The sequence below is a fragment of the Marmota monax genome, unplaced genomic scaffold (assembly GCF_021218885.2).
Source record: "Marmota monax isolate L192 unplaced genomic scaffold, Marmota_monax_Labrador192_F-V1.1 WCK01_AAM20220418_F8-fsc00064, whole genome shotgun sequence".
NCBI lineage: Eukaryota > Metazoa > Chordata > Mammalia > Rodentia > Sciuridae > Marmota > Marmota monax.
Genome location: NW_026694542.1, coordinates 10,216,454 through 10,244,350, shown reverse-complemented (window position 1 = coordinate 10,244,350; position 27,897 = coordinate 10,216,454). Strand labels below are relative to the sequence as shown.

General features: G+C 51.1%; 2 protein-coding genes and 2 non-coding genes across 11 annotated transcripts in view; all 4 read left to right on the top strand.

Moving 5' to 3' along the window:
* Nucleotides 1–6: 6 nt before the first annotated feature.
* Arl5c (ADP ribosylation factor like GTPase 5C) lies at nucleotides 7–7,301 on the top strand. 8 transcript variants are annotated; one of them, XM_046420615.2, is made up of 6 exons: nucleotides 15–283; nucleotides 859–919; nucleotides 2,574–2,721; nucleotides 3,395–3,478; nucleotides 3,875–4,179; nucleotides 6,527–7,301. In XM_046420615.2, the coding sequence occupies exons 1-5, from the start codon at nucleotides 238–240 to the stop codon at nucleotides 4,163–4,165; spliced, it is 630 nt and encodes a 209-aa protein (XP_046276571.1). In that variant the 5' UTR covers nucleotides 15–237; the 3' UTR covers nucleotides 4,166–4,179; nucleotides 6,527–7,301. The 8 variants fall into 8 exon arrangements, with proteins under 8 accessions (XP_046276574.1, XP_046276571.1, XP_046276570.1 ...); XM_046420619.2 differs by having other exon boundaries at nucleotides 35–283; nucleotides 3,875–4,026; XM_046420618.2 differs by having other exon boundaries at nucleotides 7–283; nucleotides 2,616–2,721; nucleotides 3,875–7,301.
* Nucleotides 7,302–7,832: 531 nt separating this feature from the next.
* Trnac-gca (transfer RNA cysteine (anticodon GCA)) lies at nucleotides 7,833–7,904 on the top strand. Its single transcript has one exon. It is a non-coding gene; the product is annotated as a tRNA-Cys (tRNA).
* Nucleotides 7,905–8,587: 683 nt separating this feature from the next.
* Nucleotides 8,588–8,659, top strand: Trnac-gca (transfer RNA cysteine (anticodon GCA)). The gene has a single exon. It is a non-coding gene; the product is annotated as a tRNA-Cys (tRNA).
* A 1,914-nt stretch (nucleotides 8,660–10,573) lies between these two features.
* Nucleotides 10,574–27,897, top strand: part of Plxdc1 (plexin domain containing 1) — a 63,477-nt gene continuing 46,153 nt past the window's right edge. The window contains exons 1-2 of the mRNA XM_046420542.2: nucleotides 10,574–10,728; nucleotides 19,348–19,520. Coding sequence (XP_046276498.1) covers nucleotides 10,653–10,728; nucleotides 19,348–19,520 — 249 coding nt within the window. The 5' untranslated portion in view covers nucleotides 10,574–10,652. The remainder of the gene's footprint in view (nucleotides 10,729–19,347; nucleotides 19,521–27,897) is intronic.

Genomic DNA, 27,897 nt, shown 5'->3' with positions numbered 1-27,897 from the left:
CATTGTTCTTTGCACCTCCAGGGCCCTGGACAGGCAGCTCATCATCGCTGTAATGTTCACTGCGCACGCGAGAGATGAGTCCCGTGTACCTCCAAGTCCCACCTGCGAGGTGGGGTTCCTCGGTCCTCACGGGCTAAGCCTTTCTGGCCCTCCCTCGGGGGCGGGGCTCGAAACCCTTGGGCTAGATTCTTGCCCCCAGGCCCCCGAGTCCTTCACCTACCCAGCTAGGGACGTGCCATGGGACAGCTGATCGCCAAGTTGATGGGCATCTTTGGGAATCAGGGTAAGAGGCACATAGGGCATCCCAGCAACCGCTTTGATCCTGTGGTCTCCTGAGGCTCCCTCAATAGTCTGGGCAGACAGGCTGAGGGACCTCGGACTACTAGAGTTCGCGTGCGTGCTCCTTGCCTGCTCCACGGTCTCCTCTGTTCTTCTCCCAGCCGGTTTCTCCCGGGCTCCATGCTTCCGTGAGTCCCCGGGTGCGCTGCAGAGTTGGGCGAGTCTCCTTCCTCCCCGCTAAACCGCTACGGGGCAGGGCTGGGGGAGCCGCTTTCGGTTTCCTGCAATTACCGCTTGGATCTTTCTCCAGACCCCTCCTCTTGGCAAGCCCAGAGCACCCCGGACCCTTCAGGCAATCGCTTCTAGAAATTTGGAGGGAGGTGGGACTCGGTTCTCTTTGCCACTGTGCGGGAGTGGTGCAGGCGTCCTCCCGGCCGATTGGGAAGTAGAAGTGGTGCGGTGGGCAGAGATCCCTCGGCCAGCTGGGAACACTGGTCTTCCTGGGAGCCCTGCTGGGAGCACACAGTCCCTTGGACATCGGGTTTGGCTCTGACTCTGACCTTCCCCGGATGCCTCCAGAGCACAAGGTCATCATCGTGGGACTGGACAATGCAGGAAAGACCACCATTCTCTATCAGTTGTAAGTGACTTTTGGGTGGGGAGAGAAAGGGCTGGGCCCCCTACCAGACTGACCGGCATTTGGACCAATAGTTGGAGCCCTTCCTTGGGTTCCCCGGCTCCCCAGTAACGGAGAGCAGTGATGAGGGAAGCTGGTGTGACCCTCCTGGTATAGAGACGGTGGGCCTGGCTTTGGGATCCTGCACTGTATGAGCAGCCCCAGTCCCCATGGTTCCTGCCGTCTGCCCCTGCTGGTGGCAGGTCCTTTTTTCTCAGTCCTGCTCCTTACCTTTAGCTTTGACCTCCAACTTGAAATCCAAAGCCATCAGCTCCAGGAGCGCCAGCACTGGGTCTGGTTAGGCTCCTCAGTTTCTGCATAAGACTTGTAGCTGAGTCAAAAGCCAAATGTGGGAACTTTCCCAGTGTTCAGTCTGGACAACATCTCTACCGAGATGGAGCCACCAAAGTACTTTATTTACATAGGATATATATTTTTTCCCCTGGAAAAGTAATAAATGTAAATGTTTTTCTAAAATTAGAGAAAACGCCTGTAATCCCAGCAGCTCCGGAGACTGAGGCAGGAGGATCCCGGAGTTCAAAGCCAGCCTCAACAATTTAGCAAGGCTCTAAGCAACTCAGAAAGACCCTGTCTCTAAACATATATATGTGTTTTGAACCTCTCTCTCTCTCTCTCTCTCTCTCTATATATATATATATATATATATATGTGTGTGTGTGTGTGTGTGTGTGTGTGTTTGTGTGTGTGTGTGTGTGTGTGCTGGGGATGTGGCTCAGTGGTTAAGAGCCTCTGGGTTCAATCCCTGGTACAAAAAAAAAAAAAATCACACAAGAAAAAAATCAAACAGCACAAGAGTGCATGGTGAGAAGTAATTTTCCCTCTCACTGTAGATTTTAGTTTTCCTCCTCCCAGGTGACCACTCTTTCAACTTCCTGGTCACCTTTCAGAGACATTCTTCACTATAAAAATGTGGATGTTTTCTACATATGTTACTTAAACAAGGTAGCTCATCTCTCTGATGGCCCTCACTTTTATCTGTCTCATTAAAAAAAAGTATATTTTTTTTAGTATTAAACAATACCTTTATTTATTTATGGGGATTGAACCCAGGGGCACTCAACCACTGAACCAGGTCCCAAGCCCTTTTTTGTATTTATTTAGAGACAGGGTCTAAACTGAGTTGCTTATCACCTCACTGTTGCTGAGGCTGGCTTTGAACTCATGATCCTCCTGTCTCAGCCTCCTGAGCCGCTGGGATAAAAGGCCTGCACCACCTCGCTGGTTTATCTGTCTCATTTTCCTCAGCCCTTGAGATTCCAAGTGTGGTCCACAGACTGGAAGTGGGAGCATGATCTGGGAGCTTGTTAGAAATGTAAAGTCCTGGGCAGCCCAAACCCACTGGATCAAATCTGCAGGTGATTCAACTTCAAATTTAAATTTGAAAAGATAGTTCTAATGTCCCCCACACCCCAGGGCTAAGCCTGGACAACACTGGGGTCTCATTCTGTTTTCATTTCCCCTTGCCCAGGCAGGTGCTTGGTCTACCTGGGTTGGAGTTCTTAGTTAGACTCAGCTGCCCAGGAAGTGGACCAGAGCTGGAGACCAGAGCTGGGAGGGGGCTAGGCCGTGGTCTTAGAACCTTTTTCTACCTCCTCAGTTTGACCAATGAGGTGGTTCACACGTGTCCCACCATTGGCAGCAATGTGGAGGAGATTGTTCTTCGGAAGACCCACTTCCTCATGTGGGACATCGGGGGACAGGAGGCTCTGCGCTCCACCTGGAGCACATACTACTCCAACACGGAGGTGAGGAGGTCGCCAGGGCTGGGGGATCTCCAAGGCAACTGTGTGATGTTAGCCAGTGCCCCCTCTTAACCTAGGTTCCCCCTCTGTGAAGTGACCTAATAATGACCTCTCTGAGTCACAGTGAAATTAAATAACACTCAGACAAGAGGGAAGGCATAGAGGCCAAACACTTAACCCAGTGCAGTGCCTGTAAAGATTTTTTTTTTTTTAATCCTGCCTGTCTGCTTCTGGCAGTTTCCAGTCTGATGCACTGGATAGCATGAGCCCTTAGTCTCTGAAGGCCTTGTCTTCTCATTTGGCAGAAGTAGAACAAGAGACAGAGCTGCCACTCATCAGCTGTGTGGCCAAGGGCAAGATTCCTAACCTCACTGAGGTTACCCTCCTTTGTAAAATGGAAGTAATAACAGCACCAAGCCCACAGCATTGGTGTGAGGCCTAAATGGAGTCCTGAGCACCCAGGGCTTAGCACGGCCTCTGGTACACAATCAGGTTTGCTCTGTATTTCCTTTGTCTGGATAGAAAAGCCAATTAAAATGGGACCAGATTGTGAGATCATGAGGCAGCTCGGTTCCTTTTCTATGGAGCTGGCATGTGGGCAGTTCAGAGGACAGTGGGCAGGAAATACTTTCACAAAGAGGAAGCCGGCTCCTTAAGGCTCCCCTCTGCTGGCCAGTTCGTCATCCTCGTGATTGACAGCACAGACCGGGATCGGCTGCCCACCACTCGGGAGGAGCTGTACAAGATGCTGGCCCATGAGGTAAGCTTCCTGGGGTTCTAGCTGTGTGTCCTCAGGCTAGTCACTCAGCTTCTCTGAGGTCCATTCCTGACATCCTCGTCATTATCCCAGCAGTGTGGGGAGGGCTAGTTTATTGAAGATGAAGGATGACAGTGCCCTCAGAACAACTGGTCACAGGAGTCAGAGTTGCTGGTTTAAGGTCTGTCCCCTCTTCTTGCTCGTGGATTCCTACCTCCTGAGGTTGTTGTAAGGATTATAGGAGCTGGTTGCAGGCATCCCATGACTTGTCGCTGTCATCAGATGTGGTTGCTACTGTTGGAGTGGGGCCCACATGGGAGGCTGGGGCAGGAGTGGAGAGGACTGGCAGGAGGAGGAAGGAGGCTTCTGGCTGACAGGGCTGTGGCTCTTCTTCCCCAGGCACTTCGAGATGCTTCAGTGCTGATCTTTGCCAACAAGCAGGATGTGAAGGACTCCATGACCACGGTGGAGATCTCCCAGTTCCTCACTCTCAGCGCCATCAGAGACCATCCATGGCATATACAAGGCTGCTGTGCCCTGACTGGGGAAGGGTTAGTGGCTGCCAGACCTGGGTCTGGCCCACCAATGGACAAGTGGTCACCAGAATCCCTCTCCTGTCTTGGTCCTGTCAGACTCTGGCTCGTGGTTGGTGACTGGGCCAAATCAGATGGAAAGGGGTTGAATTGTTGAAACTGGGTGAGAGGGTAAGCTGTGCGTCCCCATTCTTCAGGGCCTTCTAATGGAGAGGTAATCCTCACACAAACACAAGGGCCAGGTGGGTCTGATTTAGGTCTGGTGGTCAGGGATGGCCTCTCCTAGAGATGTGGTTTTTGAGCTGAGACCCAAACGAGACCCAAATGAAGAGAAAGAGACAGTCATGGAAAGACCTAGGGTCCAAAGACCTAGGGGATGGAAGTACTAGGGATTGAACCCAGGGATGCTTAACCACTGAGCCACATCCCCAGCCCTTTTTTCTATTTTATTTAGAGACAGGGTCTTGCTAAGTTGCTTAAGGCCTCACTAAGTTGTTGAGGATGGATTTGAATTTTCAATCCTTCTGCCTCAGCCTCCCAAGAGACTGGGATTACAGGCGTGTGCCACCATCTTTGAATTTCTGCCAAGAGTCCATGACACCATTCCATCAACAGATTTTTATCAAATACCTACTTTGTGCCAGTAGTGTTTTGGGTATTGGAGAAATAGCAGAAAACAAAATAGAAACTCCTACCTTCATGGACCTGGATTCCAGTGGGGGAGACAGACAATAAGCCAAAAAATATGTTTAGTAAGTTAAAAAATGATAAATGTTGTTGAGCACGGTGGCTCATGCCTGTAATCCCAGTGGCTCAGTAGGCTTAGACAGGAGGATCAATGGCAAGTTCAAAGTCAGCCTCAGCAAAGGGGAGGTGCTAAGTAACTCAATGAGACCCTGTCTCTAAATAGAATACAAAATAGGGCTGGGGGCAGCTAGGATTGTGGGGGCAGCTAGGATTGTGGCTCAGTCGTAGAGCGGTTGCCTGGCATGTGTGAGGCACTGGGTTGAATTCTCAGTATTGCACATAAACAAAGAAGGTAAAGGTTCTTTGACAACTAAAAGAAAAAAATTTAAAAAGAAATAGGGTTGGGGATGTGGCTCAGTTTGGTTTGAGTGTCCCTGGGTTCAATCCCAGGTACCAAAAAGATAACCGTTATGTTGGGGAAGGAAAGGGAGATTGGTAGGAATGTTGCAATCTTGGGGAGTGGGGAGGGTACAGGGGCACTTAACTACTGAGTCACATCCCTAGTCCTTTTTATTTTTTATTTGGGTCTCAATTGCTGAGGCTGGTCTTGAATTTATAATCCTCCTGCCTCAGCCTCCTAAATTGCTGGGATTACAACTGTGTGCCACCTCACCCAGCCACAATTTTAATTTTTGAGATGGGGTTCTCACTTTGTTGTGGAGGCTGGCTTTGAGCTCCTGGGTTCAAGCAGTCCTCCTGCCTCAGCCTCCCCCAAATCTGGGGACTATAGGCAAGTGTTACCATGTGTCCCCAGTTGAATATTGCAGTTTTAGATGAGATATTCAGGGAGGGGCTGCTGAGAAGGTTGCTCTTGAGCACACACCTACATTGTGGACTGGACCACCTAGGGAGGGCTCTCCCTTGAGCCTATAGAATTTCCTTTTCTTTCACCTCTCAAGTGGAATGGTAGCAGCTGGAGACCCAGATGTCTTTTTTTGTTGTTTATTTTGTTCTGTGGTGCTGGGAGTTGAACCCAGGGCCTTAGACATGCTGGGTGAGCACTCTACCACTGAACTACTCCCAACCTCGTAGATATCTTTTTGAAAAAGAGGAGACTATAGGCAAGTCAATACAAGGGCTCCCACATTTCTGGGAGTGTACCTGTCTGTGCTGGATCAGGAGGACCCTCCCCTCCCCTTCCCCTAGCTCACAGTCAGTTCAATGCAACTAGCATTTTCTAAGTACTCACCATGTCATCTCTGTGCCAGGTGAGGACTGGGGACAATACAGAGATGGCCAAGGCTCCACCCTTGCTCTGGAGTTGCTTAGTATCACACAGGAAAACTTGCATATGGAGCTTCTTCCTAGGCCTTTGAAGTCACCCTGCCACTTCCCCTAGTGACAGAGCAGGTGGGAGGGGACATGAGAGGCTTACCTGAGTTACTACTAAGGCATCCAGGAAGTTGGATCTCTAGGATGGTTTCTCCAAGAAGCCCTCCCTGACTCCCAGGCATCTGGAACCTTCTGTATATCTTCTTAACTTTAGTCCCAGTATGTAGCTATAGGATTATTTGCTGGACCATTTGCTTAGTCTCTATATCCTCTTCCATGCTGTAAGCCTCAGAGGGCAGGATGGCTTCTCAAGAGTCACTTCAGCCCCTGGGCACAGTGGGTACTTGATGCATTGCAAGAACTCAAATCAGTTTGTGGATTAAATGAATAGATGTAACTTTGGCTACTCTCTCAGTCTGCTCTGGGCAGAGGCCTTGGGCTTGATGGCCATCTTCTTTATGGGAAATGCTGATCCTTGCCCTGTTTCTCCTCCCGGCAGGCTGCCAGCAGGGCTCCAGTGGATGCAGTCTCAGGCCACTGCCAAATGATGTCCCAGCCTGAGGCCAATGAGACATGTTGGGGGTTCTGCATGGTCAACATGGGTGAAAAACTCAAATGCCACTTTACCTTTCTATGATTCTCTGGTGGGAGCAGAGCCAGCTACGGACAGGTAGATTGCCACCATCTACCCAAGCCTTCATTGAGGAGCAGGACTGTAAGTCCTGGATTGATAACAGACAGGACAACAGAAAAAACTGCCCCTCACTCCATGGATGCAAGTGTCCTTCTTGGAGACATCAGGGAAGCTGTGATGTGCTGGGGGATTAGAAAGTGGAGCCCTCTCCTTCTCAGCCCTCAACCTGTCTGTAGGAAACTCGTGGGAAGTAAGAGGTCGTTGAAATTGCTTCTCATTTCTTAACAATATCCACCCTCTCCAGCTTTCTAGAAAGTCTCTCATTTTTGTCCCATACGCTTTGAGATTCCAGAAGGATGAAGAAGGTGGCTTGGAGGCAGGAGGGTAGGGCCAAAACCTGGGAGGGGTAGGAACTTCCCACTCCTTCTGAGATGCTGACTCTGACTGCAGTTTAGGGGCTGTAAGCCCCCCCCCCCAGTGGTATTCCCTTGGCTCTCAGTGTCCTTCCAATGTGAATCCCACTCCTCCTAATTGTTCCAGATTCCTACAGGACCTGCTTATTTTGTTTTTGTGTGATGACTTTTTAAATATTGCATTGATATTTTAATAAAGGAGTAATAAATGTCATCAAAAAATGTTCCATCTTATTTCTGCAAAACTCCCAGAAAGTTCTCTGGCTAGGAGAATGGCTTCTTGGCTCAGTGATCTATCACCAGGCTGGAAGGCACTAGTACCTGATAAATCAGGACTGGGAGCTAAATCAGGACTGGGAGCTTTTGACTGGGCCTAGGGCCCGGGCTTGGTTTGATTCCGATCCATGGAGAAAAGAAGGAGGGACTCCCAGGTTTGGAAAAGTCCAGGAGTCTTCTCTAGGTAGAGCTGGAGACAGGATAGAGACCAATATTGCCCTTCTATATTCACGGAACAGGGCTATTTCCCTTGAAGATCTGGAATGATCCTGGTGACAAGTAGGTCTTAAACTTGTGATCTTTCCAAGATATGATTATTGGAGAAAGAACTCAGGAATTTTAGCTGCACTCATTGTATATTTTTATTCTGTGTTCTCCTTAATAAAAGGATAATCTGATTCAGACGAAAAATGTAGAAGAAATCAATCTTGCCACGCCCTTATTCCATACAAATTCATTCTAATGAACCAGGTAAAGCAAGTGGGGGTATAGCTCAGTGGTAGAGCATTTGACTGCAGATCAAGAGGTCCCCGGTTCAAATCCGGGTGCCCCCTCGCCTGCTTGAACCTTTTGGATTTTGTTCCCCCATTCACTTTTGAGGAATTGTGTGACGGACTCGAGGCAGGAGAGGAGCAGAACCCCTCCGGGGGGTTACCCTGTGTTTTTCAAGCAGGTGAGAAAGTAATGGACCTTGCCGGTCGCTTAGACTATGTCGAAGGGCGGATTGCAGGGCGGGTGGGGCGAGTTGCTCAGGCCGACCGGGAGGTTATATGGGACAGTCCCCTCAGGTGCAGTAGGGCGCCGGCGGTGCACCCCGGTTGCAAGCGACCCCGACGGCTCTCTGTCAGGAAGGGGGCTGGGCTCGGTCTGGGGAAAGAAGGCCCGGAGACGCCGCGTGAAAGTGTGGGAAGGAGAAAGAAACGCCGAGAAGCAGTAGGGAGCTTCTGCGGGACCAGAGAGTGGGGTCCCGGCCCAGAGGAGCGCCCCCGAAATGAGGACTCTTGAAGGCTCTTGAACGTCTTCTCCTGCACACCCTGTTTCCATTTTTCTTAGACCACCAGTAGGAATCTTTAGCTCAGAGCTTCAGGCAACACACCCTCTGCTTCCATGAAAGTAGTCGGGGGTTTTTATTCTATTTTTTGACAAACATCAGACACTACTTCTTTTTGCTATAGTGCGCGACTGCGCCTGCGCAAGACTAGCACTATGATGCCTTCCGCGCGGGCCGACCGGCAGAGGGGGTATAGCTCAGTGGTAGAGCATTTGACTGCAGATCAAGAGGTCCCCGGTTCAAATCCGGGTGCCCCCTACCTTTTTTATAGGTCCATGTTGCTTCAAAACTGCTTCTTGGCTCTTCCACACCTTTTATGTTACTATGTCTTTCGCCACCTGCCTTTGGGGCAGTCGAGGAGCGGTGGTGAACTCAGGAAGTGGGAGCTTCTAGAGCAGTGGCTTTGTTGATGTGGTCCAGGACACAGCCACCGCACCTGGGTGCTCTTAAGAAACGTCGATCCCCGGGTCTCATCCCATAACCGCTGAATTAGAAACTTGGGGCTGGAGTCCAGGACTCCGTTAAGCGCTCCAGGTGACCCTGATGTACGCTCGAGTTCTACAATCTTAGAGGTTAAAAAATGTGCACCTCGTTTGCTTCTAATATCTCTTAAGCTGCTGTTTCTGCCTGAGCCAAATCAGAGACCTTATAACACGGACCGCGGGCACTCGAGAAACGCACATGTACGGAGACACCGGGGCCGGACCTGGAAGTCCATCCTGGGACCTCTCACTCCAACCTCGAGGTAGGGACGAGCAGCTAGGGACCCTAGTGTCGCGAGCTTGGTAGGCACAGAGCCTGAGCTGGCCGGAAAATGCACGGGAACCACAAAATACTACGTTGCTGCTCCTCGCGTGGCCACTGGAGGGTAGCAGGAAGCCGCAGCTGGAAACTGCAGCTTATTGGATTCCTCGGAGCGTCGGTCAAGTTGGGATTTAAGTTAGACATCACGAAGAACTCACTGGTAGGCAGGCTTACTTCTCCCATTGTAAGTGGAGAGAGGGTTTAGGGCTGGAAGAGGTCGCCTCTGGGATCTTGGGTCCTGAGGAATTGGGAGGAATTGGGATTCTGAGAGATTAAAGAGCCTTTAATTCCCGTTTCCTTCCTCAGGTCTAGTCTACTTGCTTCCTCCAGCCGAACTGTCTCTTGTCCTGTCCACAGCTGTATCCCTCCTTTTAGGGACTCTTCCCCATGGAGCTACACGTCCATAGTCTTCCTCTCTGCAATATTCCTGGTCCTAGACCCCAGCCCTGTAGCAGTCAAGGAGTCCCTCACCCCTCGCCTACCCCGGGCTCCTTGCCCTCCCCGAAGTAGGTCAGAGGCACCTCCGCGTCCTGACCTGATTCGCTGCTGTCTATTAAACCTCCTAAATTGCGGGTATTTTTATTCTGATATGGAAGAAAAAAAGAAAAACCTCTCCCCAGAGCCTGATGTGCGGTGGGGGACACTGGCCGGCTCTGGAGCTGGCTTTGAAGATTGACTGGCTCTGGCCTCAGGGGCCTCCAGAGCGGCGCGTGCCTCAGTTGCCTTCTTGGGGACAGGGGTCCAGGTTATTTCAGGGTGGGGGTGAGCCAGGCCCCTGCTCCCCAGGGGTGCTGGGCTGGAGGGCAAACCCTGCTGGAAGTGGGGTGTGGAGGGGCACGATGGGAGGCCGCGCAGGGGAGAGGCCGGGTTCTGGCCACCGGGGGAGATGCGCTGGAGTAAAACCTCGGAAACCTACAGACTCCGAGGAGCAGCTCAGAAAGTCGCGCTGCCTGGAAGAGGCGGGTGGCAGGAGCCCACGGCCATGGCAAGGGCGCTTCCTGGGGTCTCCCTCCTGGGACTTCTCTCCCGGCTTTCCCTGGGGGCAGCAAAGGAGAGGAAGGGAGGTAGGGGCCAAGTGGGGGTGCAGGACGGCCGAAGGTGCCTAGGGGATCCTCCAGTCCAGGGTCCCCGCCGGTCCCCTCTGCTTTTGCATCACAAGTAGCTTCCGATCCTTGGGGAGTCTGGGAGGCTGAAGGCCGGGGGAGGCTGCGAGGCTGCGAGGCCGGGGAGGCTGGGAGGCTGGGAGGCTGGGAGGCTCCGGGCGCGGCGCCCCGCCCCGCCCTCCCCCGCCCCCCGGCTCCGGGTCCCCGGAGGCCGCGGCGCCGCGCTCTGCTCGCCGGCCGCCCGCTCGCGCTCCTGCCGCTCCCGCCTGCGGACCGCGCGCCCCCGCTCGGCCCCCTCCTCGCAGCCGCCGCCGCGAGCCGCCCGGGGCGGGTCCCCCACCACCATGCGGGGCGAGCTGTGGCTCCTGGTGCTGGCGCTCAGGGAGGCGGCCCAGGCGCTGAGCCTCCAGCCCGCGGCAGGTAGGACTGGCCCCGGGAGCCGGCGGGCGACGTCTAGGAGGGGACACCGTCCGCGGGAGGCCGGGGCTGCGGCTGGGGCAGGTGGACGGGACCCCGCCGGCCCAACACCGAGGGCTTGAGGGAGGGCGGGGCGCTGGACAGCGATGCCGGACCTCCGCTGTCCTCCTGGACGACGCCCCAGGGACCCCAGGAGGGGCGACTCTGGGAGGCAGTGAACTGTGGCCCCAAAGGGGACAGTGAGGGAGTTCCGAGGGGCCCCTGTCACTCCGGGCGAGGCTGGCTTCTGCGGAGGGGGCCCGACGAGGCTCCTCTCCCTTCTCCGCCTCCTCCCGGCTGACCCCGGCCGAGTCGCGGTAGGCGGCCGGGCGGGAGCCGCCAGCGGGAGGGGACCCAGGCTCTCCCTGGGCAAAGGCAGCGGCGGCCTCACTTCTTTTCTCCTACCTGTTTGGAACCAGTCGAGAGGCGGGGGCCCAGGGAGACTCTACTTGTCTCTCCTCCAACCCCCAGCCTGAAGAGTCCCCCTGTCACTCCCTGGTCGCCTTTGGCTCTCAGCTGCCCTGGTTCTAGATAGGGGGCGGGGCTCCCGTTTGCACATTCCCTTTCCCCTATACCAGTTTCCCCAGATCATTTCTCCCACCTGGAAGTTCTTTCTGAGCTCTACTTTGAATCCCTCCTGTTATAAAGGAGGCCCATCTTTCAACGTATAATTTATGCTCTCCCTTCTCCTCATGCACCCACACTTTCTCTGGGGTTGAGGACAGGGGTCATTTTGCAGCCAAGCCCCTTGGCAGAGAAAACCAAGAAGAGATCTATGCCATACTGGTTTAGTGATGGAGGGCAATGTCCAGGGGGATGCTGTGTTTTGGTGGCTGTGCCTCAGGGCCGCACAAGCATCAGGCACAGAAGTGTCAGTGACAGTATTCTTGACTTCATGGACCCTGTATGTAGGTGACACTGGATTCCTTTAGAGAAGGGTATGGTGGAGGTGGCTGGGGGGTGATGAGGGGGTGCAGTGGAAGAGAAGTGTCCAGAGGCTGGGGGTGCAGAACCGCACAGGGCATGACCAGAGATTTAGTTTCTAGTCCTATTGTGTCACTTGCTGTGTGGCTTTGGGTGAATTACTTTCTCCCTCTGGGCCTATTTCTGCACTTATAAAGTGAGGTAGTTGACAAAATCCTTGACTCTTGGTTGTGGGATTATGAGGGGTCTTTTTTCTCTTTATTCCCCCCCCTTTCCTTCTTGGATGTATATAGGTGACATATACATACACGCGTACGTATATTATAAACAGGAAGGGATTAGACAGGTTAATTTCTGAGGTCCTTTGCAGCCCCTGCCTGGCACAGTCTTCTGAACTGAGGGTGTGACCAGGTTGATAAATTGGATCGGAACCTCCGCCTGGGTTGTGAGGACCATGGAGTTAGTTGGGTGATAGGGGTGGCCAGATGCAGGCCTGGCTGAGTACCATCTCTTCAAAATTGGGTTGGGATGGGAGACAATGGGGAGGCCAGGAGGAGGGGCAGCAGAGACTTGAATTACTTCTCGAAGGAGAGGACGCTCTGTCTTCTGGACTTTGACAGATTCAGCTGACAAAGTGCACTTTACTGCAGCAGGAGAGATTAGGGTTAGACCCAAGAAGCTGGAGGGAGCCACTGTTGACTCCCAGTGCAGGAGGCAGGGCCTGAAGAGAGGCAGGGGCTGTATTTAAGAGATCCTCTCAATGGAGCACTAGTGTCCCCTGCAGGGGCAGCCAGGAGCAGAACCCCAAGGGGACCAGGCAGCCAGCCCCAGGCTCTGGGGTCTCTGGGCTGGTGGGAGCCCTCGCTGTGGCTACTTTGGTGGAGCCTTGGCACTAGATCTGCTGTGACAGCTGCAGCAGGAGAGATCAGTGACCAGAGGTGTAGCCAGGCAGCAGGGGAGACTAAGAGGCCAACACAGGCAGACAAGCAGACGGACTGAAAGGAAGATGGCTTTGGGGTGCACAGTGTGGCTGTGGGCACTGAGGAGCCTACAACAGTGTGGGAGGGACAGGCAGCTGCAGCTAGTATGCGGGAGGCCAGGCCCAGCACAGTCCCACGACCCCAATGACTTCCTCCTTTCTCTGAGCCTCCTTTCTCTAGAATGGAGGTTGGCCCATGCTGTCCCTAGTAACCTGTTTGGCCATGATCTGCTTCCAGCTTCCTTCCTGCCCACTGGGGACTTTTTTTTCCCCTACCCACTGGGGACTTTGAGCAAACTAAAGTCAGACTTCCCACCGCAGCCAGCAGCCCCTCCCCCACCCGCGCATCTCCTGTCCTCCCCAGGTCCAGCCCCTTCCAGGATGCTGCCCCTCAGCTGCTCCTCAGCAGGGTCTCAATCAGCTCCAGGGGCCCCTCCCCACAGAGGACCTGTGGGCCCTGCGAATGTGTCTGCCTGTTCACTGTGACCTGCCCAGCACCTGGCACAGTGCCCATCTTACAGATGTGGAAACCGAACCTTAGATTTAGTAAATTTGTCCAGTGTCACAGGCAGGGTCGGCCTCGAGCTTGTCTGAATCCCAGCCTTTACTTGCTGACTGCTGTGGTATGACAGTGCGGTGTTCAGTGAGTCTGTGTCCCAGGGAAAGGGTGGGTCTCCTCCATCCTGTGAACCTCAGGTACTCAGGGCATCCCAGTTGCTGCCTCTCCCATCCCATTGTCTCCGTCTGCTCACGGAGCATGTGTTCTGCCAGGCACCTGGCACCTGTCACAGGCACTGAGTGTCGTGATGTACCAGGATCCCAGCTGGGATGGTGCAACTGGCAGCTGGGGTGGGGGGAAGAGGTGCTGGGAGAAGAAGTAACATCTTGGAAGACTTGAGGAGAGAGCAGGGACTTAGCAGGAGAAAGGCTTATTCATGGAGTAGCATGGTTGAGAAAATGGCCCTGTGGATCCCTGTGGTCAGAGCAGGAGGGCTCCTGCCTGGGGGAGGTGGGGCGTGCAGCGACCCAGTCACAAAAGGCCTCAAATCTGCCCGAGAGACACGGAGACGGGGATGCACTAGAGGGAACTGAGTTTGTCCTCTTGACCATTTGTTCTAGCTAGAGTGTGGGAGACTGGCTGTAGGGCGCAAAGGGTAGAGTCATGGTGGCCTGGACTGTGTGGTGGCCCTGGGGCTGCAATGGCAAGCTTAGGTGATGGGTGGGCTGAGCGTGGTTTGGCCCAGGTTCTGGGTGGTCTAACCTGGCCTCCTGGAGTCAGCTTGAGCCCCGAACCCTGAAGCCAGGTATTGCTGGGGGGTATTGGTGTAGAGGCAGTACCCCCAGACCACACCCCTGTGTTCCAGGGGATGTGGTCCCCCAGGGCACCTCCCAAGGTAGACCCAATGGCACCCAGGGTGGGACCTTTAGGAACCCAGCCCAGGTGCCAGTCTTGTCCTGGGGCTGCCCTTGCACTCTGGGGAACAGCCAGGGAGTTGCTGGTCGCTTCTTATTAGGTTTCATGTGGTTCTGAGCAGATTCTGGAGCCAGCCTGCCTGCTTCAAATCCTGCCACAGACTGGTTGTGGGACCTTGGGAGGATCCTTAGGACCTTTGTGACTTGGTTTCCCCACTTATGAGATGGATCTAAAACTAGTACCTATCTCATGGAGTTGGTGGGGGATTAAACGAGTTAATGTGTTCAGAGCCCGAGGATGGTGCAGGGGGAGGAGAAGTTTCCATTAGCTACAGCGTGATGACTACTGTTATCATGATGTCCCCTTAGACTGTACACTGCCCGGGCCACAAGTGAATGAATGGGTGAGGGAACGCATGTGTTCCAAAAGCTTCTTGCCATTGCACACGGTGGGACTCTCACACACATGGGCATGGAATGGGTACTGGGGAGGCAGAAGGTGGGACCAGGCGCACCCAAGGGCCAGGCAGATTTGCCACACGTGTGTGAGCACCTGGCGGGGAAGGGCAGTGGTTCAGGCCAGTCTTCGTGGGTGTGTCCACAGGTACGTGGGCCCCTGCTTTGGCTCCTCTCCTGAGTTAAGCCCACTGGGAGGAGGAAGGGAGGCAGATATGGTCTGGCTGGGGGGGGACCCTGGGGCCAGGCCAGAGCAGGACAGGCTCCTGGCTGTCTGGCATGGACCATGTGCCCTTGAGCCTGACCTCCAGCCCCACTTCCTGTTGCTCTCCTGATGGCTCCTGGCAACCTGGGCCTTGGGCACCTTTGTCATCCTCGTCTAACAATGGGGAAGCTGCAACCTACAGAGGTAAAGTGACAAGTCCAAGTCACCACAGCCTGTGGGAGGAGAGGCACACCCCGAGTCTCCTCCCTGTCCACTCTGCGGGGCTCCCCATCCCTCCCTCTGCCCAGGCCTCAGGCCTCCGCCATCCAGCGCCCTCCCTCTGGTGCAGTCCCAGGTTGATGACAGTTGCGGGTCTTTGGCATCCCCCTCTGAGCTGGCCGAGCTCCTCCACTTGTTCTGTCCATGCTCCTTTCTAGTCTGGCTCCTGCCAGGCCCCAGGGCTGCTTGCAGTAGGACTGGAGGAGCCCGAGGAGCCCGGCTGGCTGTGCAGCCCGGCACAAATAGTTCCTTCTCTGAGACAGCTGTGGGCCCCGCCCTCGGGGTCAAATGCTTGGCCCAGGGGAGGTGGGCAGCTGCCCTCCGGGCATCTGTAGACAGCCCGAGGGCATCCAGGGAAGGGGCCTGGGACTGCCCCTCTCCCCACATTCTCCAGGAGCATCTGGTTGTGATTAGGGAGAGAGAAGTGAGAGGGGCCCGGCAAGGGTCCAGCAAGCACCATAGCCAAGAATGACTTAATTGGATAAAATGTCTAATGACAAACCAGAGCCCCACAGCAGTGTCCTGGCCCCAGCCCCAGGCCTAGTGTTGGCCAAGCCTGTCTCAAATCTGCCCTTGCTGCCTCCTGCCTCCTGCAGCATCGTGTCCTTGAGAGGGCAGTGATTGAGCACTTACTGTTTGCAAGGTAGTGTTTGAGGAATGTGGAGAGAGTCCCGGGGATTCAGGTCTCCCAGGGAGATAGGAGCCTAGTCCTGCCACAGGGAGTTCTGGGAGGTGGAGTGGGTGAGGTAGAGGAGGAGGAGGGCATCTGACCCAGAGAGGGCCTGAGGTAGATGAAGGTCACACGTGCAGAATGTCCTATCCATCTGTCTGATAGTCTGAGTCTTACCCAGGGTAGGTGTGATAATTGGAATAACAATATGAGGCACAGCTCAGGGGGTACAATCTCTCTGAAATGGGAAAAGATGCTTTTGGTGTCATTTAGGATTAATTTAACAACCTAGAGGGAATTGGAGAGAACATGGAGTCTTGGAACGTGCTGCCTGAGCGCGGCCACTTGCTAATCCTGTGCCCGTGGCTGACGTGTCTAATTGATGGTGACAATCTTTCCTGCTAAACACAAATGAGGCCTCAGAATTCTTCTCAATTAGAGGGCTCCTGGTTGTCACTAATCAGTTGGAGAGGGCATTTGAGGTGAAACCTGTTCCCCGTTCTGGATGGTATCTAAGCCCCTTGTTTGACGGGATAGTGACTTGCCTGGGTGTTTGAAGGGAGCGTGAAGCTGAAGACGCAGTTCTCACTGGGGAGAAGGAGGGGTGATTTTGTTTCCTATGAGATGTTTGCAAGGTTGGGAGACATTTTCAGTTGTCGTAGCTTAGGGGCATGGGAAGGTCCTACTAACACCTAGCAGATAGAGGCCAAAGATGCTGCTAAGTACCCTCGAAGTACAGAAAAGGCCCTCCAACCCCAAAGAATTATCCAGTCCCACCAACAACTCAAAACAACTCAATTTAAAATGGACAAAGCTGGGCATGGTGGCACACGCCTATAATCTCAGCAGCTCTGGAGGCTGAGGCAGGAAGATCCTGAGTTCAAAGCCAGACGCTAAACAACTCAGTGAGACCCTGTCTCTAAATAAAATAGAAAATAGGGCTGGAGATGAGGCTCAGTGGTCGAGTGCCCCTGAGTTCAATCTCCGGTACCCACCGCCCAAAAAAGGGGAAAAGACTAAATAGACATTTCTCCATTTCTCCAAAGAAGATATACAAATAGCCAGTAAGGACATGAAAAGATGCTTAACTTCACTAATCGTTAGAGAAATGGAAATCAAAACTACACCCATCAGAATGGCTGCTACCACAAACCAAAATCAAAGCAGAGAATAGCAAGACTTGGTGAGGCTGTGGAGAGAATAAAAACCTTGTACGCTTTTCGTGAGAATACAGAACAGTTCAGCAATGGAAAACTGTAGGGGGGTTCTCCAAAAATTAAAATAGAATTACTATCTGATTCAGCAATCCTAATTCTGGATATATATGCAAAAGAGTTGAAAACAGCATCTCAAAGATGTCTACACACCTATGATCACAGGAGCATTACTCACGATAGCTAAAACATGCGAACTACCCAACTGTCCATTGACAGAGAATGAAGAGGCAAAATATGGTATATGCATATGCATGGGATATTATTCAGCACTGTAAAAGAAAAATCACCAGGTGTGGTGGCACACACCTGTAATCCCAGTGGCTTGGGAGGCTGAGGCAGGAGGATCAAAAGTTTGAGTCCAGGGACTGGGGTTGAAGCTCAGTGGTAGAGTGCTTGCCTAGCATGTATGAGGCCCTGGGTTTGATCCCCAGCACCACATAAAACTAAATAAACAAAATAAAGGTATTGTGTCCATCTACAACTAAAAATATTTTTAAAAAGTTCAAGGCCAGCCTCAGCAATTTAGCAAGACCCTAAGTAATTTAGCAAGAGCCTATCTCAAAATAAAACATTTTTCAAAGGGCTAGGGATATGGCTCAGTGGTTAACCACCCCTGGGTTCAATCCCCAGTGTGTGTGTGTGTGTGTGTGTGTGTGTGTGTGTGTATTTTTCCTGTTACATGCTACAACATGGAAGGAACTAGAAGACATTGTGCTAAGTAAAATAAGCTGAACACAGAAAGACAAATACTTAGGAATCCACTTATATTCTAACACTGAATCTAGGCAGTCAGGTTCTTTATCCCACAAATTTGAGGAATGAAATCCACGGATGTGAGGGTGAGATCAAAGTAACTGGATTTATTTGTGTAATAGAAAGAAAGCCTAGCTCCCTGAGGGGGTGGGCAGGAGGTATCTGTTGCCTTGGGGGTTTTTAAAGGTGTGTCTGAGGCCCCAGTGTAGATGATCAGTGGGGTGAGGGATGCAGCATGAACCAATCAAGCTCTCTAAGCTCTGAGTTTCATCAGCCAATCAGAAGTGCATAATTTCAATCCTTATTTACATAATTAAGAGGATGGGTCTCGAGTGGTTTTGGAAGGAGAAGGCATTTCGGTATGGGTGTGCTAGGGGTGAAGGGAGGGGCAAGCAAGGAAGGGCTGCTGGGGCTGCAGCTGTGGGGAACAGGAACAAGCACCCCACCTCAGAAGGAGGCACTGTGGTTAGGGCTGGCAGGGAGCAGCAGGTCGCAGGTGTCTTTCAGACCCGTGTTCCCTTCCCTCCTGTCCTCCAAAGGCTCTGATCCTATCTGCCTGTGGGAGACCCACCTTCCTGCCTCAACATGAGATACTGGGAGCAGTCAAAATAGGAGTGACAGACTGGAGTAGGGGGCTTGCCTAAGACTGGGGACAGGGCAGGAGGGGCCCGGAGTTTCAGTTTTACAAGATGAAAAGCATTATGGGGATGGATAGAGGTGATGGTACACTTACAGTGGTAATTCTTACGTGTATTTCACTATAATTTTAAAAATTAAAAGAAAAAAAAAGAATTATCCAGTCCAAGATATCAATAGTACCAAATTTGGGAAACCCTGAACTGGAAGGTCTCTGCTCTCTGGCTTCTAGTCCCCTGGAAGATAGGATTATGTAGCAATTTTGGCAGATAGATAAGGACCTGGTTTACATTTCAGAGAAGTGGTTCTCACCCTTTTCGCAGAGGTTGTCTTTTCTATTCTTCTTTTTTTTTTTCCCCCTGGTACTGGGGATTGAACCCAGGGGTATTCTACCACTGAACCACTGAGGTACATCCCCCGCCCTTTTATTTTTCTCTTTTCAGTCAGGGTCTCACAAAGTTGCAGAGGTGACCTTGAACTTGTGATCCTCCTACCTCAGCCTCCTGAGCCGCTGGGATTATAGGCATATGTCACTATGCCCAGCTTGTTGCAGAATCCTTTAAGACCAGGACTTCTCTAAATTTCCCCTAATTGTCTAAATTTCACCTGCAGGTCTTAAGAGACCTAATGCCCGGGACACATCAGACCTCTGGGGTAGGACCCAGACATCTGGAGGTTTAAAAACTCTGTAGGTGATTCCAGTGTGAGCTGAGGTGGAGAATAGTCACCCGATGGAGGCAGATCAACTTGGGTTTGAAACTTATTTCCATGTCTAATCCCCCGTGTGACCTGCAGCCTCTGAGCCTCTGATTCCTGTCTGCACAATGGAGTGCACTGTATTTACTGTGCAGCATTAATGCGAAGGTTCAGAGCAGTGTGTGCACGAGCTGCTTGAAATGGAACTGGGCACATGGCTCTCAGGACATGTTGGGTACTCAAGCATCCACAGAGTCAATGATGGCGTGGCATTGAGGCCTCTGCAGAAGCGGGTTGGTCTCCCTCGGATCTGTACCCTGCCCTGCTAACACTCAATTCCCTGCATCTTCCCCAGGTCACAATGAAGGCCGAGGCTCTGGATGGGCTGCCAAAGGGACCACACAGGGCTGGAATCAGAGAGTGCGAGAAAGGCAGGTGTCGGAGCCGAACAGGACCCAGCTGAGCCAGGACTTGGGTGGGGGCACCCTGGCTATCGACACACTGCCGGATAACAGGACCAGGGTGGTGGTGAGTGCTGATGAACGTGGAATGGGAGGGAAGTGTCCGTGGGGTCTCTCCAGATGCCCCACATGCACTGATCCGACAAGCAGCACACATATCACCAGGATCAGCCCTGGAGATTGGAGTGGAGACGGAGGGATGGGGGTGGGGTGGGGATGGAAGCAGAGCCCAGACGGGTCCTAACATCCCAGCATCTCAGAGCTTGATAGTCTGCCTACCTCCTCTAGGACCCAGGGAGGTAAAGTGACTTGCTTCAGATGCACAGCCTAGTAACAGGGTTCCTGACACAGGATTCTTCCATAACCCAGGGCAGAAAAAGCCGAAGGTGGTATTAATAGTTACATCTCAGCTTTCAGTTCAAGTCCTTCCCACCCCCATTTCTGCCCCATCTACAGATAGTGGTGCCCTCAAAGGTTCATGGCTGCAGAGACACAGTCTGTTCAACCTAAGGGTGGGACACACTGCCGTGGGCTGGAGAGAAAGCAGTTAGGCTACAGTTCCAGGACAGAACCTGCTGGGGAGGGGCCAGGGAGCAAGCCCTCCTCACAGCTCTCTGGAAAACTAAGCATCTCTTTCCTCCAGCAAATCTAGAATCGCTATTTTCTGGGAATGTGTGTGTCAGTGGGTGTGTGTTTGCATGTGTGTCTGAGGGGCTTTGTGTATTATGTACATGATCGTGTGTCTAGTGTTTATGTGTCTATGATAAGTGTGAGGGTGAGAGCATGAGTGTGCCCAGGTAGCGAAGAGGGTGGAGGCTCAGGATACAGAAAAACTGAAATGAGAAGTTGTGGTGTAAGTCTGTAATCCTAGCAACTCAGGAGGCTGAGGCAGGAGGAGCGAAAGTTCAAGGCCAGCACTCAGCAATTTAGCAAGGCCCCAAGCAATTTAGCAAGACTTTTGTCTCAAAATAAAAAATAAAAAGGGCTGGGGATGTGGCTCAGTGAGTAAGCATCCCTGATTCAATCCTCAGTACCAATAAATGAATAAATAAATAAATCATCAAGAAGATGCAGTTCTCAGCATATGCTTCTTTATTTTATGTTTTAAAAACAATTTTCTTAAAGAAAAACCTGCAGATAATAAAAAAGTTCAACTAGGAGGCAGGAGTATCATTTGAGCCCAAGAGTTCAGGGCTGGCCTGGGCAGCACGAGACCCCTGTTCAAAAGAAAGAAGGAAAACAGTGCTAGAAGCCTAAAACAAACAGAGCAGCCCCACCAGCCCCTACCTCAGACCACACTGCCCACCGTCCTCAGCAGGTGCCTTGCCAGCTGTCCTACAGGCGTCCACCTCTGTCTTTGCAAAGACTTTGCTTGTACTGCCCCTCTGTGTAGGTCAGTGTTAGGTCCCTGGGCTGCCTTTCATGGTGGATGAAGATTTGGCTTTCATATTCCCCCCATCCCCCAGCATTGCTGTGCTCCCTCTCTGAATCTTTTTGTTCAATCCTGTCTTGTCATTATCATTTGAATCCTGTTCACACCTGATCCAAGCAGGGTCATGTCCTTTTCCTGTACAATTTTCATTCTTCCTGGGACCCTGCTATGTCCCGCGCCCTTGGTTTCCCATGCTTACCTCTGGTGTCTTCTTACACATTATCCTTTGACTTCAAATATAATTCTCCGTGTGGCCAAACCTGTCAGTTCTTTTTTTTTTTTTTTTTTTTTGCCTCCTAGAAACCTCTTTCCAGGCGTCTGTTCTGACCTGGACGAGCTGTTCACTTGCCCCCCAGTTACCATCCCCGGGCCTCCTTCTCATTTGTCTGTGTCCTGTGTCAGATTCCCTGTTGGGAATTTCCTTGACCTTGTGTCTTCTCTTTCCTGCTTCACCCTCTTGGCTATTTAGTTTCCTAAACTAAACAAAAGAGAGGTTGCACAGGAGGGAAGAAATTCTCTTGAGAACTTGCAGGTCTGAAAATGCCTTATTCTGTGCTCTCGTTTGATCGATGGTTCTACTGAACATAGACTTCTAGATTAAAAATAGTTTTCTGGGGCTGGGGATGTGGCTCAAGCAGTAGCGCGCTCGCCTGGCATGCATGCGGCCTGGGTTCAATCTTCAGCACCACATACAATAAAGATGTTGTGTCTGCCGAAAACTAAAAAATAAATATTAAAATTCTCTCTCTCTCTCTCTCTTAAAAAAAATAATTTTCTGTCTCAAGTTTGACAGCATCTCACCATTGTCTTCTTGCTTCTGATGTCACTGTGGAGAGGTTTAGTGTCCTTCTTGTTCCTGATCTTTGTATTGACCTTGGGAAACTTTCAGGGTGTCCCCATAACCCCAGTCTTCTGAAAGTGCCGGGGCTGCCCACTTTGGCTCTTTCCTTCACCACACTGGACATTGGTAGACTGTTTCAATCTGGAGACTTACATTCCTCAGTTCTGGAAATTTCTTTTCTGCTTTCTTTCTTTGATAGTTTTTCCCACCCATATTCTCTTTTTTTCCTAGACATCAGTTTCTGGATGTCATTCTTGAATTTTCTTCTGTCTTCTATTATCTCCTTTGCATTTTTTTGTTGTTGTTTATTGGTTAGTTTGATTGTTATTATTATTGTTTCATGTTCGGGGGATTGTTTTCATCCTTATTTTTATAAAGTATTGTTTTTATTCCCTACATCATAGTTTTAATTTCTAAGAGCTCTATTATTTTCGGATAATTTTCTCTTAAGAAAGCTTCTTGTTCTTATGTCATGGATGAAATATCATCTCTGAGAATATTTAAAAAGTTATGAATTTTTTTTTCTGTTCTCCGTATTGTTTCTATTACTGGTTTTTCCTTCTATCTTGGGCTCTCAGATGGCTTCACACCACCACTGATCCTATCTTTATTTAAAATTTTGATATTGTGCTCATCAAGGTATCATCAGTTTTTGTCAGTAATTTTGATTTTTAAAATATCATATTAAAATGTTTCTTTTCTTGATTCCCCAGCTTTCTGGCACCACCTTGAATATTGCACCTCACTTATCTCACCCCCCCGTACCGGCCCTCGAGGACACATCCCCATTCACTTCCCATTCTGCCCTGTCCTCTAGGTCCTGCAGAACCAAGGAGCAGGTCAGGTATGGTGGAACTCTGAAACCAACAGCCAGGCCAGAAGTGGTCCCTGAGGTGGGGACTTCTGACCCCTCATTCTCTACCCTACAGCTTTGTTGGGTCTTTGGGTAAATTACTGATATCTGTTCAAGGTCAGACACGATGGTCAGAAGGTCTACATATGTCTCGGTGTGCAAAGAGGACCTTCCAGAAGAGAGTCCCAGAGATGCAGCTTTCTGGAAGGACTCCCCAGTTGGTGTTCAAAAAAGGCAGTGGTTCCTTTAGGAGCCAGTATGGAGTCAATAATGCCAGGGCTTAAAAAACAAAACAACACACATTCTTGGGCTCCACCCTGGACAGAACGGAGCCTGGCAATTTGTTTCTTTGCAAGTTCCCCATGTGGGGCTGGAGATGTGGCTCAGTGATAGAGAGTCCTTGCCTAGCATGTGTGAGGCTCTGGGTTCAACCTCTGGCACTGCAAAAAATAAAATAAAATGTTTCCCCTGTCATATATAAATAAAAAAAATTTTCATTAAAAAAAAAAAAGTTTCCCATGTGATTCTGATGATCATCTAAGGACCAGAAAGTTCAATCTGTAAGATTTCAAACCAACTAGTTGACAGATGGATGGCCAGAACTTGGGGCTTTCTCAAGAGCCATGTGGCTGTACTTGAGCAGGCAACTTTCACCCCTCCAGGGTTTCGTGACCCTCCCGCAGCCACACATCAAGAGTCCACACATAAGAGCAAGGCCACCTAGGAGAAGACTCTTCCTTGGCCTTTCTCATTGTCCCCTGTTTTGCCTGAGAGATGAAGGATCAGACTTTGAGAGGTAATTTGTCTGGAAGAGAGTTCTGACTCATGTCAGGAAACCTCAAGCCAGATGAAACTACCTGGATAAATATAAACCCTGGCACTTAGGGGTAGAGGTAGTTGGGAGAGAGGCGGTTCAGAAAGTTCCTGAGGGAAGACTTGGGGCTGCTCAGTGCCTGTGGCTGGGGTGATTCAGGGGTATGGAGTGGCTACCAAGGACAGAGGTGGGCAGCAGCTGTATTAACGGAAACCCATGGAGACCTGGGGGCCAGGGCCAGGGCTCTGGGGATCCTGTAGGCTATTTCTTGGCTGGGCCACAGCTGAGGGGCTTGTGTCCCCTTTCAGGTAGTTTTCTAGAAACCAGAGGGGTCCAGGAGGTGGACAAGATGGTGAAGAGACTTGAACCCCTGTCCTAGAAGGAATGGCAGAAAGTACTTGCGGGGCCTGGGATTGTGGCTCAGTGGTAGAGCGCTCGCCTAGCATGCACGAGGCACTGGGTTCGATCCTCAGCACCACATAAATGTAAAATAAAGATATTGTGGCTACCTAAACTTAAAAATAAATATTAAAAAAAAGAAAATATTTGGGGCACTTAGCTGGCTATAGAGAAGGCTCTAGCAAGATGTGGCTGTTTTCTTCTTTTCTCTCTTTTCCCTCCCTTCCCGCTTCTTTCTTTATTTCCTTGAGCCCAGGGCCTTGCCCATGCATACAAGGCCAGCACTCTACCCCTGAGCTGCACCCCCTGCCCAGTGTGACTGTTTTCTAATGGCTTCAGGGCTGCAACTGGGGCAAAAAAAAAAAAAAAAAAAAAAGAATTCATTTTCCTCCACGTCACTGCTAACCTCCTGTGCTGAATTATCTACTGATTTGTTTGTACTGGTTGTCTTCCCCACCCCCTAACATAAGCACCTTGAGCTGTTCTATCACCATGGTCATTGCCTGGCCCAGGGCAGGTGGTCCTCTAAGGGAACAAAGGAAGGAGGGATTGGACTTCTCCATCCCCAGAGGTCTCCAAAACCATGGTTGTTGAAGAGAAGAGTGGTCCCTGGGGTGGACTATTGGATTCTGGCTTCTAAGGACCTCAGCTCTACTGACTCTTGGATTTTTCATCAAGACCATAAGAGAACATTGGTGTTTATATATAAGAAAGTTTGTGTGACTGGGTGGCCCTGTGCCAGGGCCCCCAGGGGACCTGCATTCATTCCCTAGTCTGCTATGAGCCCTTAGGCCTTGCCCAGAGCAGTGTTCAACTGAGGATGCTTGTGATCCCGCAGCAAAGCCAGTCCTCACCCCAACCTGGGGAACAGGCACCTTGGCCTCAGTGGAGCCCAGTGAAGGCTTCCAGAGACCCCTGCTCCTCATGAATCTCTAGGAGCTCAGCTGCCCTGGGGCCTAAGGAAATCTGCTTTACATCATGGCTTGGTGGCAAAGGATGGGAAACACAAGGCCAGGGTGTGGGAAGTGAATATCATAACAAGTTCGCCTTGGTCTTTTCCAAAGTTTTCTTGGGTTTCAACAGGAAAACACTTCCACTGACCATCTGTTTCCCAGCTTGGTTTGTGCCGCAGCAACCTGGCTCTAGGTACTTTTGCTCTGGGGTCATCTGAAGGGGCTGCCATTCCCTTTGCCTCATGTGTAGTCAGTTTTTCATCGCTGTGACAAGATACCTGAGAAAAATAGTGTAGAGGAGCAAAGATTCATTTTGGCTTACAGTTTCAGAGATTTTAGTCTGTGATTGGCTGGCTTTATTACTCTAGGGCTGTGGTAAGGCAGAACGTCATGGCAAAAGCTGCTTACCTCATGGTAGTCAGGAAGCAGAAGAGAGAGAGAAGAAGGGATCAGGGATACTGCCTTTCACTAGATCCCACCTCCTCCCAGTAGTCCATTCAGCTATATCCATGGACGAGGGTAGAGCCCTTATGATTCCACCACTTCCCAAAGGCCTCACCTCTGAACACTGCTGTGTTGGAGACCAGGCCTTCAACACATGAGCCTTTGGGGGACATTCCAAATCCAATCTACCTTCCCTACACCCACCCAGGGGCACCTCAGAATACCCTCCTGGCTGTGAGCTGCTGTTTTGGCTCCTCTGTCCCAGTGACCCCTGCTCGGCCACTCTGCCCAGCACTCCTGCCTGGCCACCTCCCCACGAAGCTTCTTCCAACTCAGAACCTCTTGCTTTGGAGGCCTGGAGGCGTCCAGGCTGCACTCTATCTTCAGGATAAGCTGGCGGCTCTGAGGACCCTGGTCGGGCCATCTCCTCCCTACGTTTTCCTCTCCTCTACACCACATCCCAGCAGAAATAGGATTCTTGTCCAGATTCAGGAAATTCAGGATTTTCCACCTAGACCAATTTGAGCCTCTGGGAACCCCAGGATTTTTTTTTTTAGTAGTTGGGGAAGCCATTGTGAAGTTAGAGACTCTGATGTTCTCTCTTATTCCTCAAGAGATTGGCAGAGAAGAAAGGAGGCCTTGGATGAAGTTTCTCTTCCAACCCGGCATTTCCACGTCCTTTCTTGGTTCCAGGCTTTCTTGGTTCCATGGTTCATGTCTGGGACCAGGCTTTAGGAGGAACCAAGCGTCCCCCCACTTTCACACTATAATGAGGAGATTTCCTCCTCTCACCCCAATATTCCCCTGGCCCAGCTTCCAGAAATTCTGTCTCCTCTCTGGCTCAGGCAAAACTTCTGAGCTCCTGCATCCTGATGGCAGGCCTGGAATGCAGAGGGGCCAATGGTGAGGCGGGCACCCTGTCATTCCAGGACAGTGGGCAGGGAGACAGACAAATAGGCGTGGTGCCTGCTTGGTTTCCGTAAAACTTCCAAAAAAGGCAGTTCCCTGTGGAAGGCCTCCAGGACCCCTCCGAGCACCCCGACTGATGGCAGAGCCTGGGAAGGAGAGCAGACAGGCCCGCAGAGAGCAAGCAATGCTCCCTCATTCCAGTGTGCTCAGGGCAAGGAATGAGGGGGACAAGGACAGGAGACCTCTGAGAATGTGCATGGCAGGTGGAGGGAGGGAAAAGTCACGAGCTATACTTTGGAGAGACAAGATAAGAGGTTTTGTGAGAAGAAAGGGAGTCCAGCCATCCTGCCTCCAGTGCTGTGGAAAGAGCCCATCAGTCCTGGCCCTGGATCTTGGTCCTGACACATACCAGCTGCGTGGCCTTGGGACTCTCGTGAGCCCTTGCCAGCTCCCAGCTTCCCAAATAGGAGTGGCCAATGCTGATCTCCTGGACTGAGACTCAAGAACAAAATGCAAGGCTCAAGATGGCTCTCAGTCCAGGTGGGTTCCCCCCAACTCCCACCCACTCCCCACCCCAGCCCTGGGCTATGTCTTCCCTCAAGTCCCTCTTGTTGACTCTTTTCCATTTTCCTTGAGGTCCTTCCTTTCTTTCTCTTTCTTTTCTGTTGAAGTGAGATTTATGTTAAAAAAAATTTATATTTTATTTTGAGACAGAGTCTCTCTGTGTTGTTCTATCTGGCTTTGAACACATGGGCCCAAGCGATCTTCCTGCCTCAGCCTCCCCAGTGCTGGGATGTTAGCATGTGCCACTGCATCCGGCTTAAAATTAGCCCTTTTGAAATGAACAAGCTGGTGGTCTTTAATACATACAAAATGTGCAGACACCCTCTTCATCTGGTTCCAAAATATTTTCGTCACCCCAAAAGGAATCCTGGGTCCATTAAACAGTTTTCTCCTCCCACATCCTGCCCTGGCAACTGCCAATCTGTATTCTAAGATTTGTCTATCTGAATGTCCATATTTGCCAAAATTCATTTGTTGAAGTAAAATTCCCAATGTTCAAATAAACAATACCTGTGTATATGGTATATGAATGGAATCTTACAATATATGTCCAGACCTTTTGTGTCTGGTTTCTTTCTCTTAGCATAATGTTTTTGAAGTTCATCCATTTTATGACTGAATAATATTCCATTGTGTGGCTATGCCGTAATTTGTTTATCAGTTCACTTATTGATGGACATTTGGGCTGTTTCCATCTTTGGCTATTGTGAATAGTGCCAAAAAGCATATTCTTTGAGTACAAGTTTGGAGGCTGAAAGTCTAAGAGCAGGTGGCCACATCTGGTGAGGGCGTCATGGTGCTGCATCATAGAAGGGCAGCTGGGAACGGTGGCATGTACCTGTAATCCCTGTGGCTCAGGAGGCTGAGGCAGGAGGTTTGTGAGTTTCAAGCCAGCCTGAGCAACTTTGCAAGGCTCTAAGCAACTCATTGAGACCTTGTCTCAAAATAAAAAATAAAAGGGGCTGGGGATGTGGCTCAGTGGTTAAGTACCCTGGGTTCAATCCCCAGTACACCCCCCCGCCCTCCCCCCCAAAAAAAGGACAGAACAAAACAGAAGGGCCAGCAGCTGTGTGTAAAAGAGAGAAAACAAGAGGGACAGCCTCACTTCAGAAGGCCCCCCTCTGTGTTAACGGATAATTAATAAGAGGAGCATTAATCCCTTCTAAGGACCTGATCACCCCACTCTCAACATTGTCACACTGGGGACCACATTTCAATGTGAGTTTCAGAGGTGA